Source organism: Penaeus chinensis, chromosome 43 (assembly GCF_019202785.1).
Source record: "Penaeus chinensis breed Huanghai No. 1 chromosome 43, ASM1920278v2, whole genome shotgun sequence".
Lineage (NCBI taxonomy): Eukaryota > Metazoa > Arthropoda > Malacostraca > Decapoda > Penaeidae > Penaeus > Penaeus chinensis.
The window spans coordinates 2,846,383-2,863,882 of NC_061861.1; the positions used below are offsets into that span (position 1 = coordinate 2,846,383).

Here is a 17,500-nt window from a genome sequence, read left to right on the forward strand (position 1 = left end):
TTTTCTTATAACAGGTTACTGGCGCAGAAGAAAGAGAAGGGCGAGAGGAGAGGGTACATAAATATGAGTGAAAGATAAAGATAAGGAGAAAAGGGAATAAAAAGAAGATCAAGCGAGACAAAGAAAAGTGGGGGAGAGACACAGAAAGCGATAAGAGAAAGAAAGGGAGTGCAAGCAATGAGATAGAATGAGAAAAAGGGCGAGAAAGAGAAAGAGAAAAGGAGAACAAGGAGGAAAAAGAAAAATAGAAAATGAGAGATAGAAAAGAACAAGACAAAGAAAAAAAAAAAACTGGAGTGAAAGATAAGGAAAGAAAGTCAAAGAGAACGAGTGAGAGAGAGAGAAAAAAAAAAAAAGGAATGACTAGAAAGAGAAATAGGAAAGGAGAAAAAGGAAAGGAGAACAAGCGAGAGAAAGAACAACTGAAGTGAAAGAAAAGGATAAGGAGAAACGAGTGAGAGAAAGAACATCTGGTGAAAGAAAAAGTGAAAGAGAAAAGGGAAACGAATGAGAAAAACTGGAGTGAAAGATAAAGGCAAAGAGAAAGGAGCGAGAATAAAGTGGAAGCTAAAAATAGATCAAAAGAAAAAGTAACCTACAAAAAGAAAGAAACAAAGACAAACAAATGAGAAAACAAACAAAGAATACAAGTGAAACTTAGGGGAAAAAAATAAAAACAAGATTGAGAGAAAGATAAAATGTTAAAATGCAAAGAACGACAAAAAAAATATATTTATATTTATATATACATATATATCCTCAATAACTCCCCAAGACAAGTCGATCCACGCCCAGCACCCGCCCCTCTCTGTCCTTCCTCAGCCCTCCGCTTCTCTCGAGGACCTCGATCACGTAATAGCCAAGGATCCCCAGCAGGAGGAAGACCAAGAGGATGGTGACCTTTGAGTCCACGCAGAGCACGGTACTGCTGGCGTAGGCGATGACGAAGCCCAGCGACTCCCACAGGCGGTAGTTGCTGAAGGAAGCTTCCGATTGGCCGGGGAAGATCACGCCGTAGAGCGCTGATTGGTCGAGAGAGAGAGAGAGAAAAAAAAACCGGTTAGAGGTTTTTGAAAATTGAAAATAAGAACGGCTGAAAGTCGTTTTCTTTTTATTTATGTTTTATTTTCTTGATTTATCTATAAATTTCATTTTACCTTATTTTTTCATTTATTTATCTATTTTTCTTTGCTTAGGTGTATTTTGAATCATGGTGTAGTGGTATACAGGTTTTATAAATGATCTGTCTTCTTTTATTTATCTATCATTATTTCTTATTTAATAATTCTTTTGGACTTTTGTGTGTTTGAATTTAGGTATAGTGTTACCGGCTTATCCATATTATATAAATAAAACACGTAAAAAAAAATATGTACGTATCCCCTTATTGTACAAGTATTTCTGTTATCAGAAGAGGATTTCATAATCTGTCTATGATGAAATGCCATTACGACAAATACCTTATTGTTTTTTATATCTAGTTAATAGCAAAGCCGAATAATAGTGGGATTTACCCTCCAAAACGCAATTATTTTAAATTTCCTTTATCATGTAATGACGGTTTATTACATCTGCTCTCACGAAAAAAAAAAAAAAAAAAAAAAAAATTGATTAAGAGAGAGAGAGAGAGAGAGAGAGTGGAAACGGCCCTTCGTGCCCTGAGAAGACATTTTCAGCCAGAACGCCTTTCGCCCTCACTTTGTCAGGACCTCCCTCGCCTGCGCCTCGAGGCCTGGAGGCACCGCGCCGCCTCTTCAGCGCTGGCTCTCAGACGACGAGAGAGAGGGGGATATATATATATATATATATATATATATATATAAAGAGTGGCTTCAGTAACAATAAAACTAAATAATAGGTACAACTTAAAGATTGTTCAAGTCTGTGCTCCAACTTGCAGCCACAGTAATGAAAAAAATAGAAAGCTTATATGAAGCTGTCCATTAGCCAGCGAGAGAGTAAAAACCCATTTACAATAATAATGGGAGATTTTAATGCCAAAATAGGTAAAAAGACAGAAGGAGAAACCAAAGTGGGGAATCACGGAATAGGCACTAGGAATGAGAAAGGACAAATGCTAGTCGACTTTGCGGAGGCTCGATCACTCGATATCATGAATACATTCTTCGAAAAAAGACTAGAGCGGAAGTGGACATGGAAGTCGCCATCGGACATCAAAAACGAAATTGACTGCATAATTTCAAATGGGCGCGATATAGTAAACTATGTGGAAGTTATTAATAAAGTAAATGTTGGCAGCGACCATAGGTTGGTCAGAGGCCAAATTGAATTACAACTCAGAAGGGAAAGGAATAAACTCATACGAACACCGCAGCCAAGCTAAGCTAACTTGAAGACCAAATCGACAGAATTTAGCATTAACATCCAAAACAGATATTCACTTCTCAGCGACGAAGATCTCAACATTGACCAAATCAACAAACAGCTCAATGACATAATAAAGGAAGCTGCACTTGAAGTAGGCTGTAAAAACGTCAAACAAAGCTCCAGTAAGCTCTCGATAGAAATTAACAACTTATGCAAAAACGTAGGGTCATGAAAGCATCGTCAAATAGGGATAAAATAGAATTAGCTGAACTAACAAAAACTATAAATAAAAAGAAGAAGATGTACGGAAATTCATTACTCAAATATAAATGAAACAGTGATCTCAGATACCAGCATGAAAACAGCTAAGAGGAGACTAGGAATAGGGAGAAATCAAATATATGCAATAAAGAAACCAGACGGAGAAGTGACATACAATAAGAGTAAAATCATAAGAGTAGTGGAAAACAATTATTTTGATTCATAAAAAAGGGGAAAGGAAAGATTTAAAGAAGTACCGACCCATAAGTCTCCTTTCAGTTACTTACAAACTGTTCACTAAAATCATCATAACTCGCATCTCTGACGGTCTGGATTCTAACCATCCTAGAGAACAGGCAGGTTTCCGCAGTGGATTCTCAATAACAGCCCACATACATATAGGAATATAGGAAACCCCTATGTATGGCATTCATCGATTACGAAAAAGCATTTGACTCTGTACAAATACCAGCAGTACTAGAAGCTATTCGAAGACAGGGAGGAGAGGAAGTATATTGTAAAATATTAGAAGATATATAGAAAGATGGGACAGCAACCATCAAGCTCCACACGGAAATCGATAAAATCCCAATTAAAAAAGGTGTTAGACAGGGCGATACCATCTCACCAAAACTGTATACAGCTTGCCGTGAGGAAATATTCACGAAGCTAGAATGGACCGGAAAGGGTATCAAAATTGGGGACGAATACCTAATCAATCTACGATTTGCAGATGATATTGTTCTCTTCAGTGAATCTGCAAATGAAATGCAGCAACTAATAAATTATCTGAATAGAGAATGCCTGAAAGTCGAACTTAGGATGGACAAAAGAAAGACTAAGATCATGTTCATCAGTAGTGTTCAATTCGAACAGATACATGTTCAAGGTGAAGCGCTAGAGGTAGTAGACAAGTATATATACCTAGGGCAACTCGTACAGACAAACACATCTAGCGAAGAGGAAATTAAGCAACGCATCAGATGGACAAAGAAAGTAACAGACTGGGTTATAAATAACATAAAGAGGCCAAGGGCCAGACCTATGACAAGATGGCGCGACGAAATAAAGAAATTTTGGGGCCAAGACTGGAAGCAAAAAACGCAAGACAAACACAGATGGAAAAGATTGGGAGAGGCCTTCGTCCTGCAGTGGATTGACCCAGGCTGATGATGATGATGATGATATATACATGTACATATTATGTAAAGAGGCCAAGGGCCAGACCTATGACAAGATGGCGCGACGAAATAAAGAAATTTGGGGGTCAAGACTGGAAGCAAAAAATGCAAGACAAACAAAGATGGAAAATATTGGGAGAGGCTTACGTCCTGCAGTGGATTGACCCAGGCTGATGATGATGATGATATATACATGTACATATTTATATATGTACACACACACACACACACACACACACACACACACACACATATACACATATATATATATATAGAGAGAGAGAGAGGAGAGATAGATAGATAGATAGAGAGAGAGAGAGAGAGAAGGAGATAAAGAGAGAGATAGAGATAGATAGGTAGGTAGATAGATAGATAGATAGAGAGAGGGAGGGATATATATATATATATATATATATGTGTCTCTCTCTCTCTCTCTATATATATATATACATATATATGAATATATATGAATATATATGTATACACACACACACACACACACACACACATATATAATGAGAGAGAAAAAAAAAATGCCCCACAGCATCGCCCCCCCCCCCCCCCTCATTCACCCACTCCCTTACCCCTAAAAAAAAACACACACACAAATAAGTAAACAAACAAACAAACAAGACAAACAAATCCATTCCACACACACACATACGTAACCTGACAAACAAACAGGAGCTGCAGGAATACCATTGATCTGCGTCTGCCACACGGCGTCCGCCACGCCCCACAGCCCGGCCAGGACGAAGAACAGAACGAGGTCATCGGGTCCCGGCGTCCAGAACCTCAGGGTGATAATAACGCCCACGTTAACAGCGGCGCCGAGGCTGAAGACGGGGACGCGGCCGAGCCTTCGGACGAGGGGGGATGAAGCCCAGACTGCACAGCATATCGCATACTCCGTAGCATATGATGGTGGCGCCGACCATGTGCACGCCGAGGCCGCACGAGACGTAGGCCTAGGTTGGGAGAGGGGGGGGGGGGGGAGTTGTGAGGGATTTGTTTTTCTTCTTTCTCTCTTTCTTTATTATTATTATTATTATTGTTATTTTTTGAGGAGGACGTTATATGTGGTTATGTTGATGGTGGCGATAATGATGATATTCGATAATGACTATACTCTAGTAATGATAGGGATATCTCTCATATATATACACCCTCAGTACATCTGACTTCGGTTTCGAATTTCTGAATCAATTTCCACTGAGTGCCCACGGGGAGTGTGTGTAAAACCTCGCTATCATTACTCATGTATGAGTAGATAGGTCATGTCTATGGAGCTAGTTAGATCCTAGTTGCACACTCCTTTTAATGGGTCGTGTGGTATGGTTGTTTTAGTACTGGCCCTCCGGTTTCATACCCGGAGTGGCCTAGGTTCGAAGCCTGATCAGGGAGAGTTGTTATATATCTATATGCGGAAGTGCATCCATCGTACATACATGCATACATACATACATTCATAAATACATACACACACACACACACACATATATATATTCATGTATATATGTATTATATATATATATATATATATATATATATACATACATACATATATATCTGTGTGTGTGTGCGTTTATGTATGTGTATGTTTGTTTTGTATCTTTATTCGAGCGTGAGTTATCATGCACAGTTACATGAACTAAATCATCTATCCTCACCTGCAGTATCTTCAAAAAAAAAAAAAAAAAAGTATCATAAAAAAAAACTTACAGCAGTGTAGTCCGCAGAGAGGAACTCCTGCTCGACCCCGGACCAGATTGTCAGGGGAATAATCAGCAGCTGATAAGGGTGACGCGCGTGGTTGAAAGTGTTGACGATCAGCTGTTTGTTGCTCACCTCCAACCTCTGCCCCTTATCGAAACTTTTTTTGTTTTAAGTCGTGAGGGGAATTAAGGATGGGAGAAAAGAATTTGGGAGGGAAAAGATAATTAATTAATTGTAGGATGAACATAGACATATGTGATATCTAAACAAATAAACGGACAAATTGATAAATAAGCCGGAACAACGAATTAGTAAAAAAAGGCGTTCCACACAAACCTCTCGAGCGGATCGACGAATATTAGGACGATAAGGGCCGAGAGGACGACAAATCCAAGATAAATCCCAGACATGGTGTACCGTTGCCATTGTGGGATGACTTCTTTGGTATCAGAGTTGTTGGTAATCGTGGTATGGGCGTGTTCATCCCACGGGCAGAAGTGGTACCCGCACACCATTAAATTATCTTCTGTTTTGTGTTCCTCTTCGATGCCCACTGACAACACTGTGGATTTTGTATGGTTTTAGTGTTAGTATTCCGCTCTTATCTAAAATCATTATGATTATCATTACTGTTAGTTCGTTTTATTAGTATTATATTCTTTTTATTTTTGTGGGGGAGTAGATTGTCTGGATCTCTCCCTCCTCCTCTCTCTCACTCCTTCCCTCCCCCCCTCTCCCTCTCATTTCTCATAATCCCTTCCAAGACCCACCTGTAGAAGAGATGACATTGCCCCACACCTGCGTCGATTGGAAGAACAAGAAGAAGATCCCGAAAAAACGGTTAATAGTCAGTTTCCTCTCTTTGTTTTGCATGTCAGCGTACTTGGTGCCACCCTAAGAGAGAAGTATATATACATGTATAACACACAGGCAAACATATATCTGTTTCTATTTACATATAATGAGAAAATGAGAAAATGATAGAGAGAGAGAGAGAGAGAGAGAGAGAGAGAGAGAGAGAGAGAGAGAGAGAGAGAGAGAGAGAGAGAGAGAGAGAGAGAGAGAGAGAGAGAGAGAGAGAGAGAGAGAGAGAGAGAGAGAGAGAGAGAGAGAGAGAGACAGAGAGAATGATAGAGAAATTGAGACAGACACAGATACATAGAGACAGATAAACAAACAGACAGATACATAAAAGACTATCAATACTTCTGTAACGACTGTCCAATGTATATTACCTCCAGAACAAACTTTTCTTCCTAAATAACAACACAGGATTTAGCCACAACACTGTTGGTGCCAAACCAGGTTGTTTAGTATTAAGGTTTAATATTTCAGGATAATCTTGTGTATTTCTGTTATCATCAATAAAGAATTAATCGAGTCTGCATTGCCCGTCGTATATTCTTATTATTTACATTTCTCTGCAACACTTTCACGACCGCACTGACTTGCAGTGCTCTATCCATCACAACTTACACCGCCACAGCAATCACCGCCAAAGCCTCATTACCCAGACCATCTACCAGTCTCTTGCCACCGCCCTCATCACAACAGCATCACCACCGCAGCTTCACGACATCACCACCCACCTGGTCATCCCCGTCGACATCCGGTCACCACCACGGCATCACCTTCCTCAACATCTACTCAGTCATCACCTCTACTGACTCTCTATCGCAACACCCGATCAGTTTTTGTCCTTGATCACTGTATTTCTTGCAGTGAATTGCCGTAGCACAAACCTTAGTGATATAAAGGCCATAATGCAAAGATAAAGATAAAGATAAAGATAAAAATCAACAACATAAACCTTGGTGAGATAAAGACAAAAAATATAAAAAACAAACAAGCTTCAGTGAGATAAGACCAAAACAGAGGAAAAAAATCCTAAATTCGACAGAAGCACAGACCTTGGTGAGGTAGGTGCACTTGGCGGACCACAGGGGCCCGGCGGCGAGTCCGAGCAGGAAGCCCGCGGGCACCAGAAGGAAGACGTTGGGATACATCTGCACGGCCATGTAGGGCAGGAAGCACAGCATGCAAAGGACAATGGTGTTTTTCTCCCTGAGTTTGTTGATCGCCAGAGAAGGAAGGAAACTGCACGAGATGATCATGCCGATGTACAGAGCGGTCATGCCCGCCGTGCCGTGTACCCTGTGGGGGTGGGAGGGAAGGTCTTACTGTGCGAAGAACGTGTTGATCTTTCCAGAGAGTGGCGGGGTACATATGTATATATATATATATATATGTATATGTTTATATATAAATACATATATATACATACATATATGTATATGTTTATATATAAATACATATATATATATATATATATATATATATATATATATGTGATATATATTGTAAAGGCTATTTAATTGAACACCTTTATACATTGGTTAAGCAGGAGTAGTAAAAGGGGACGGTGGCTTTGACTATTTTTATTTAGAAGAGTACCAGCAACACAGAGATATGGCAACACGACAAGGTCTGGGTAAAGCGCAGTGCGGGTAGTCGCGGTCAGCCCAGGTGGGGCCGAGAGGCTGGCGAGAATGACCGGAGCCTTCCGCTTGAGACCGTAGGCCAGGCGCCCTACCTTGACCGGACAAGCGTTGGCCAGGACCTCTCTGTGACCTGGGTCATCCTTGGCATTAAATACCCGGGAGTGGCGTGGGGACGCCACTTCTAGGCATAGGTTGAGGGACCACGTGGTAAGCATGTTGCCCACAAGCAGCTGCTTTTGTACACAATATATTGCTCGGCCACCTACTAACGCCTCGCCCTTGAGGTGCCTTAGATTTGCCTCAAGGGTGACCCAACTTGGCTGGTTCTTGACTTGCTAATCACTTAGTTCTCGTGTGTGCTGTCCCTGGTGCATCTTCGTGGCTGCTCGTCTTTGTTGTCATCTTCATCCTGTTCCCTTGTAAATCCGTCCGTCCTCGACATCCACACATCCTTGAAGGTCTCGCACAGGTCCTCCTTGACTTCGGACTCGTCCAGACTTCCTCGTAGTCCTCGTCCAGGCCTAACTCGGCGGCTTACTCGTGTCCACAGATTTCGTCCAGGTCCTTCTCGGCTGATGCTCCTGGAGTTTTAACTGGATCTACGGCGTCCAGGCGGGCGGTGCCCGTCACAGCATCATGGGGCGATTAGTACCTGCGCTGGCGTGTTCCTGGTCCTTCACTGGATCTACGGGCGTCCTGGCAGGCAGCCGCCCTTCCACATCCTGGGCGGCTTAATGCCTGGTCTACAGGCTTCTGGCGATCTTCCGGTGACGTTTTCCACAGCGTCCGAAGGTGACCGTTTCTGCAGCAGGGCCTCCTTCGGTGCCGTGACAGATATCGTGAACCAGATTATACACATAAGGGCCAAGATAGTAAGAGAAAAGAGAGATAACAGAGAAGAGGGGGTGTTAAGCGCCACTAGCCGATTATTCAAATAATTTGCAGTTTTTATGGTCGAATTTTCGTTATTTTCGTCTGGTTTTTTCATTTAGTGTTTTACGTTCAAAGAAGAAATTAGAAGAGAGAGACGGTAGTAGCGGTCTGCAAGGAGCTAGTTTGAACTACCAAGCCGTCTCTTGATAGAATGAGAATAAAGTAAGGGAAACGACAATTTGGCAATCCGCAAGGATTTACTTGAACCATTATCGTAACACAGAAGAGAAATGAATGTCAAATAATAATTCATGTACAGGTCCCACATCACGACTGACAAACTCTCGGGCAAAGAGATGCGTCATAGATCTTTTACGCCTGCAAATACGACAGCAACAAACCCTATTAATGGAAGGTTTCGGTGTCTTTTGTTCTGCGTAGGTGAGTGAGTGAGTGAGTGAGTGAACGTGTGTGTGTGTGAGTGACAGTTAATGAGAGTGAGAGTGACCTCACACAGAGCGGACATGGATGCCCAACCCCAGAATACCGTTCGTCTTTTAAAAAAATGCGATAAACTAGTTAAAAAATTATTTCAACTACCACATTTAATTTAACATTTAATGATATGCGACAGAATGACGCACTAATGAATGGTGACGCGAAAACAATATTCGCGGCTTCACGCAAGCGAATTTTCTCGGGGAACAATCTGCCGAGGTAACAATTTGTCCACAAATAGATGGGATTTTACCCAAACATGGCAGCGACGTCTAAAGTGTGAGCAGGGTGTGATTAATAAATTAATCACGATTCAAGCTTAAGCCATAGTCCTACATTATTTAACGGATGTAACAGTGGGTCACACCGGCTCAAAAGTTGCCGAACGAAATAACGTCGGAGCGCAGATCTATTAGGCATATACACAACCCCAGGGTAATCAGGGTAATGGGGAAGATCCCTGGCACTATATTAAAATGTAAATGTATATAAATCGCGTTACAAGCTCCGCTCTAGCGCCGATAGAACGTGTCACCAATGAACATGTAACGGTTGCTATGCGTTATCCCTATATTGTAACAATTCTAGAAACCAATTTATAAGAAATTCTAGCTGTTCTCACAGCCATTTCAGCCTTTAAATCACTCAAAGTGAAAATGAGGTCAGATCACCCAACTGTCCTAGCGGGTTTGACTAATGACTTATCACTCCAAGGTCAGGTCAAAACGGGAAATGGTCAGTGAGAAAAGAAATAATGAGATGATGTTCATGAAACAATAAAATCACGATCGCGCTAAATTCGTTGCATTTGAAATAATATAAGTCTCGAATCACGAGAAAAATTAAATAAATACTTAATAAACGAACGATATCAATATTGTTTGAATCCATACCGTGATCACACAGTAATGTAATCTGAGGTCAGAAGAATGGAGAGCATGCCATTTACTGTCAATTACCCCTTTAACCCAACAAAAGCAACGTGAGAGTGACTGCACATACGGCTTAACACATTTATGGGGGATGATAGAGAAAAGAAAGGAAAAAGGCCCAAAATGTGTACTCACAGGTTTCGAAGACATGGGCGTGGGAAGCGATGGTTCGAGTGGTAACCGGAGGCTGTGAGTCCATGTTGCGGGCCGAAGGTCGCAACTACCACCCTGCCACCAGAATGTAAAAGGCTCTTTAGATTGAACACCTTTATACATTGGTCAAGCAGGAGTAGTAAAAGGGGACGGTGGCTTTGAATCTTTTTATTTAGAAGAGTACCAGCAACACAGAGATATGGCAACACGACAAGGTCTGGGTAAAGCGCAGTGCGGGTAGTCGCGGTCAGCCCAGGGGGGGCCAAGAGGCTGGCGAGAATGACCGGAGCCCTCCCGCTGAGACCGTAGGCCGGGCGCCCTACCTTGACCGGACAAGCGTTGGGTAGGAACTCTCTGTGACCTGGGTCATCCTTGGCCTTAAATACCCGGAAGTGGCGTGGGGACGCCACTTCTAGGCATAGGTTGAGGTACCACGTGGTAAGCACGTTGCCCGCAAGCAGCCGCTTATGTACACGGTATATATATATATATATATATATATATATATATATATATCTATATATATATATACATATATATATGTGTGTAATATATATCTATCTATATATATAGATAGATAAATATAAACACACACACATATATATATATATATATATACACACACACACATTCGTATATACACATATATATACACATTTGTATATATATATGTGTATATACATATATATACACATATATATATATAAATGTATATATACACATATATATATGTATATATATGTATATATACATATATACTGTGTATGTCTTTATCTATCCATCAATCTATTTATCTGTCTAGATGTATATGTTTATATGAATACACACACACACACACACACACATACACACACACACACACACACACACACACACACACACACATATATATATATATATATATATATATATATATATATATATTGGAAACTCATTAACAGACGGAACCGGTGACTTCACCTCGCTCCCCCCACCCTTCCTGCCGCCGATGCCCCACACCACGTGTCCGCTGGACGCTCGCACTTGTGCCCGAGCATGACCCCAGCCTTAGTCAGTTCGTGTCCAGCGGCCGACGTGATAAGGTCAGTCCGGCTTTCGCCCTCAGGGCTGGCCGGCCGGACGCGCGACGCCGCGCTCAGCTTTTACCCTTAGACACCAGTAGCGTGTGTCCCTTTACATATGTTGCGAGTCGTAAGTACGTTGACTACCATACCACCATGAATCTTTTATAAACTGGTGGCAGGGTGGTCGTTGCATCCTATTGGCTCTTAACACGGACACACAGTCTCCAAAATCCGCTCGACCTTCGCTTCTACGACCGACCACGTCTTCAAAACCACGTGAGTACACGTTTTGGGCCTCTTCACTTCTTTTCCCTCCCTTCTTCTCCCATAAATATGTTAAAACGTATGTGCAGTCACTCTATGGCCAACAAACATGAAGCTCGTCCATTAATCGAGTATTTACTTAATTTCTCTCGTTATTAGAGATTTTTATTGTTTCAACTACAACGAATTTAACGCGTTCGTGATTATCGACATCATATAATTTGTACTCGTTCCTTCCCCGCCCCGATGTGACATTTTCCTCTTTCCCTTCCGGTCGGTTGGGTACGTGGAAGGGCCAAGAAATGACCACTCGTTTTTCCCGTAATTTGATTGTTGTTGTTGTTGAGACCATGGGGATAACCGTAGCATCGTTACATTGCTCATTGGTGACACGTTCTATCGGCGCTAAAGCGAAGCTTGTAACGCGATTTTATATAAATTTATTATTTTGAGTATAGCATTAGTATCTTCCCCATATCGTAGTGCACAGGGATGACTAATATGAGCCGGGGTTGCGTGAATCGCCTAATAGATCCGACGTTACGATAGTAGGTGCAAGTAAAAAGTTATTCGTTCGATTGGGAACTTTCGAGTAGGTGTGACCCACAGTGGGTCCGTTAATTAATGTAGGACTAAGGCTTAAGCTAGAATCATTTATTCGCTTATTAATCGCGCCCTTCTTACCCTCTAGAAGTCGCTTGCATGTTTTGGGTAAATTCCAAGCGATCGTGTGATTAATGATAGTTAAATACCCGTAGGGCATGTCACGTGTACCCATCACAGATTCGCAGAATAGTGTAGGTTATTTATAAACATTTCCCAGCTCGTTCGCTTAATTCAGTACGGTATTTTGGGTGTAGGGATCCTCCGTCGATGAAGTCAAACATGCATGGCTAGACATGGCTACCTGCGAGAAAGCTTGCGAATATTTTTTTCACGTCCCCGTTCATTAGTGCGTACATTATATCGCATATTATACAATGTTGAATTCATTGTAGTAGTTGAAATAATTTTGAATTAATAGCATTGCTAATTTATCGTAGTATTGTTAAAATGAACGTTAATCTTCGCGTTTGTCATACTCATTTACGCTCGCTGTCGCTCACTCACACACTCACTCACTCGCTCATTTACGCAGAACAAAAGACTCTGAAGCCTTTTCATTAATAGGGTTTGTTGCTGTCGTAGTTGCAGGCGTAAAGATCTAAAGATTTTAATTCTTTATCTTTGTATCTTTATGAAAGTAAAACACAAAACTAAAAAAAAAAAAACGAAGGTAAAGTAAAAACGAACATTAAAAACATTCGTTGCCTTTCTTTTTCTCTTACTATCTTGGCCCTTACGTGTATAATCTGGTTCACCGATATCCGACACGGCACCGAAGGAGGACCCTGCTGCAGAAACGGTCACCTTAGGATGCTGTGGGAAGGACGTCACCGGAAGATCGCCATAGGCCTGCGGACCAGGATGTTCGTCAGAGCAGGTATTAAGTCGCCCCAGGATGTAGTGGAAGAGCGCCGCCTGCCTGGGTGCCCGCAGAGCCAATCAAACTCCAGAAGCTCGTCATGTATCAGCCGCCGTGAGATGCCGAAGAGGACGCCTCCTGCCCAGACGCCCGTAGATCCAGACGATGATAACCCGGCCCCGCGCTCAAGGCTTCCCAAGGCATCGTCTCATGTGTTCCCTTACTGTGCTGTGCTCTTCCTTAATAAAGAGTCAAGCCGTTTTAACCACTGTCACTGCCCAACCATCCAGAACAAACTGTACCAAGGTTCTGTACCTCTTACATACATATATATAACCCTAACGCAAGAAAAAAACAAATCCAGAAGCAACTTACTTATTGAGAGAGGACTGCAGATTGATATTAGAGTTGTAACTTGTGAACTGAAACGTGAAAGCCAGGGAGATAAGGAGGAGATTTTTCGTAATGACCTGTTTCACTTGTTTTTCCTCCTTCGTCAAAACCTGCCGGGGAGACGCTTCTGTAGCAGGCCCGCCGTCGACTGACTTGGCGGCTGGACCTGGGTGGAAGGAGATATATATTTTTAAATGTATTTATACATTTTATTGATTATATATATATACATATATCTGGGGGGTGGGAGGTAGATTTTTTTATATTTTCTTTGGAAGTTCGTTGTTTTCTCAAGAATATGACGATTATTTTTTTATCAAGATCATGGGGTAGAAAAAGGAACGGAGAAAGAGAGAAAGAGAGAGAGAGAGAGAGAGACAGAGAGAGAGAACCGCAAAAAAAGAGCGAAAGAGAAAGGAAGAGACAGATACAAACAAACGGAGACAGATATATAGATAAGGAGTGACATTACTTACCCTGAGAATCACCATCGTCTCCCACGAAGGAAGGATTGTGCACTCCACCAACAGGTTCCAAACTGGCCATTGTAATCTTCGCCACACTGGCATGAAAAAAAAAAAAACAACAACAAATAAAGAAATGAAGAAGAAGAAGAAGAAGAAGAAGAAGTAAAACAAATCTAACGCGTTGATTCTCTTCACAGAAAGAAAGAAAAAAAGCTAAACACAAACCGGTTTTATCGAAATCCTTAAGAGGAAAACAAGCAAGGGCAGAGGCGGCGCTCGAGGCCGTTTGATTTTCCTTTGACTTTTGACTTTCTTTCTCTTTTGACTTCTTGACTTTCTCTTCCTTTTGACTTTTTGATTTGACTTTTTATTCACTTTTGTTTGATTTCAGATTAAAAAAAAAACTCCGACTTTCTTTTGACTTCCGCAGCTGCTCGAAAAACTTTGCAAGTAAGGCGACGGATGCGAGTTCACTCCTGGTTGCCAAGAAGATGAAATATATCTTATCTATCTGTCTATTTGATTATCTATCTATCTGTCTCTATCTAACTGACTATCCATCTGTCTATCTATCTGACTATCTGTCTATCTATCTATCTATCTGTCTGTCTATCTGTCTATCTTTCTATCTGACTATCTAACTGTCTATTTGACTATCTATCTATCTATCTTTCTAAATATTTATCTCTATATATGACTGCCTGTCTATCTGACTATCTATTTATCTAGACTATCTGTCCGTATATTTATTTATTTATCTATTTATCAATCTATATGTGCGTGTGTATGACCAATTGGTCCAAGCCGGAAATGAGGTTCTTTGTAAAAAAAAAGTGTTAAAAAGAAGTTATCAATTAAGATAATACGCCATTTCATATTTGTACTAATCATGTTTTTGTGTATAAATAGATACCAGTTTCTCACTCTTTTCTAAGTGAATTATAGACTGATTTGCGTCCGCCGTCTAACAGTCTTGGAATCAGGTTAATCACAGATTTAATTGCCATTCATCACTACCATTCATCGTTACTATTAATCACAATACTACCATTCCGAAGGCTGTTAGATGCACGGATTTACTCGTGTGACTGAGCTCAAAATGAGTGGGGTTTTGATGTAAAAAAATGTCTTCCGCGCTCATTGAGGACCGTGACTACAGTACCCGTTTTCTATTCGCTTTGGGGATACAGGTTAGGAGTAACTCAAGTAGAAACTGTTCATGTATCGATGATTATATATATATATATATATTTTTTTTAAGTAGTTCATAATAAACTAAAGGTATTATTCTATAAAAAAGGATTTTAATAAAGTCAAAATAAGAGAGAAAAAAGACATTTGTTACCTCTTCTATTGCTTCCAGTTATCTCTTGATCCAGAGAGAAAATTAACACACTGTTAAATGTTGCTCGACTGTTAAGATACGTTTCCTCATTCCATGATCTCTTGCCTTTAATCCCAGAAAGCGTTTGTGGGATAATAAAACTTATGTTATTCAGTTCATGCCAAAATTAATGCGCTGGGAGTAAGCAGTTTGACCGACAGACTAACAGGACTAATAATATAAGCAGGTTTAAAGTGTATCCTTTGAAGTGAAGCAAAATAACCTATTTATAGATTCTGTAGTGGAATTGTGAGTTATTAGAAATTTCTAGGCCTCTCTGTTATAAGATTTAACTTTTGAAATAAATTTTACTTACAGGTATTTCGAAAACTGTTTTAGATAACATTATCCTAGAAAACCATGAATATACACTTTTTTTTATCTTAAGATGGCAGCTTAAATCTAAAATTCGCCGTCAATAGGTTCTGAATTTGATAGAGGTGTAATTTATCACGGTATCTTTTTTCTCGTCCATTCATAAATTTTCAGTGTAACATTGTCTTCGTAATGTCCTCTAGTGATAAAAAAAAAAAATATCATGAGGTAAAGTGACAATATAAATATATATATATATTTTACTAGTGGAATGTTACAATCACCCGCCCCCCTCCCACACACACACACACGTACACAAAATAACATGCATACATAAGGACACTCACTTGCAGAGTTCATGCAAAACGAAGAAAAAAAGCAAATTAATGCATTTTTTACAGCACGCACACACACACAAGCATAGACACACACACAGTCACAGAAACAGACACACGCACACACACACACAAACACATACACATACACACAAACACAGATACACATCATCCGAGAGGTCGGCGGTTCGCAATTGGGCACCACGGCGGGTAAGGAAAAGCTCATCCGAGTCAGCACCAGCTGACACACGTTAGCGAGTCGGCATTCGTCGACACAGGGCGGGCTACCCTCATGGGCATAGCCCGGGCGAGGCTCAGCTTCGCATATCGGACTTATCCTAACAGATACACATACACACATACAGGGAAATTCCTGCTTATATTAACTGAGAGTAAGATCCTAAAAAAAAATATGTGGTTTGAAAAGAGTCACGAGAGAAGTAAAAGTACCAACATGGATGGATGGAGAGAGAGATAGACAGACAGATATAGATTGTTTAGTATGTAGGTAGGTATATAAATCGATAGATAAATAGACTGGTAGATTATATGTAGATGAATAGTTAGATATTAGGTAGATAGACTGATAGACAGAGAGAGAGAGAGAGAGAGAGAGAGAGAGAGAGAGAGAGAGAGAGAGAGAGGTACATAGGGAAATAGATAGCTATACAAATAGATAAGTACTGTAAATTGATAGATACACAAATCGTAGGACAGGTGGCTAAATAGGTACCTGGATAGCTGGATACATAAAAAAGTTAGATATGCTGACAGATTAGCAGACTGATATATAAAGCGAGCGAGCGAGCGAGAGAGAATGACGATTATAAAATGCTGTTAATAATGATAATTACAATGTTTTATTTAAAAAAAAAATTATATTAATGTAACAATAGCATCGGAAACAACAAAATACACGAACATATTCCCACAGCAACATAACCCACAACACATAGCAGTAAAACACATTCCTTATATTTACCCAACAGTACTGAACACCCAAGTCCTACTCAACACAGGAGGATTCCTTATACTGCGAGCTCTCTGGCCAACGACGCCACTACGTTAGTTTCTCTTCTGAACTGACCTCGGATAAGCACAGGCAGCGAGAGGTACCTGTGCATGTGCACGATTTTGGTCTTTGGATAATTCAGAGATGGAATAGATCTATAAATTGATGCTGGCTATCTCACTTGGTTAACCCTTTTTCTTGATTTCGAAATTAGTAGAAGTTTAATTCTTTATTATTTTTAGTATCTTAATAATATCATAAAAATCATAATGTCAATGATGATAATAATAGTATCGATATAGATATCATTAGAAAAGAGAGAGAGAGAGAGAGAGAGAGAGAGAGAGAGAGAGAGAGA

The 17,500-nt window shown here is 40.5% G+C and overlaps 1 protein-coding gene across 1 annotated transcript; it reads right to left on the reverse strand.

The window, feature by feature from the left end:
- Nucleotides 1-493: 493 nt before the first annotated feature.
- LOC125048168 (UNC93-like protein) lies at nucleotides 494-17,186 on the reverse strand. Its single transcript, XM_047646730.1, is given in 10 exon segments — nucleotides 494-1,022; nucleotides 4,470-4,597; nucleotides 4,599-4,738; nucleotides 5,493-5,643; nucleotides 5,823-6,048; nucleotides 6,257-6,380; nucleotides 7,397-7,640; nucleotides 13,612-13,795; nucleotides 14,106-14,191; nucleotides 17,113-17,186. Coding segments are annotated over 9 exon segments (1,530 nt in total). The 5' UTR covers nucleotides 14,176-14,191; nucleotides 17,113-17,186; the 3' UTR covers nucleotides 494-759.
- Between the last annotated feature and the right edge of the window lie 314 nt (nucleotides 17,187-17,500).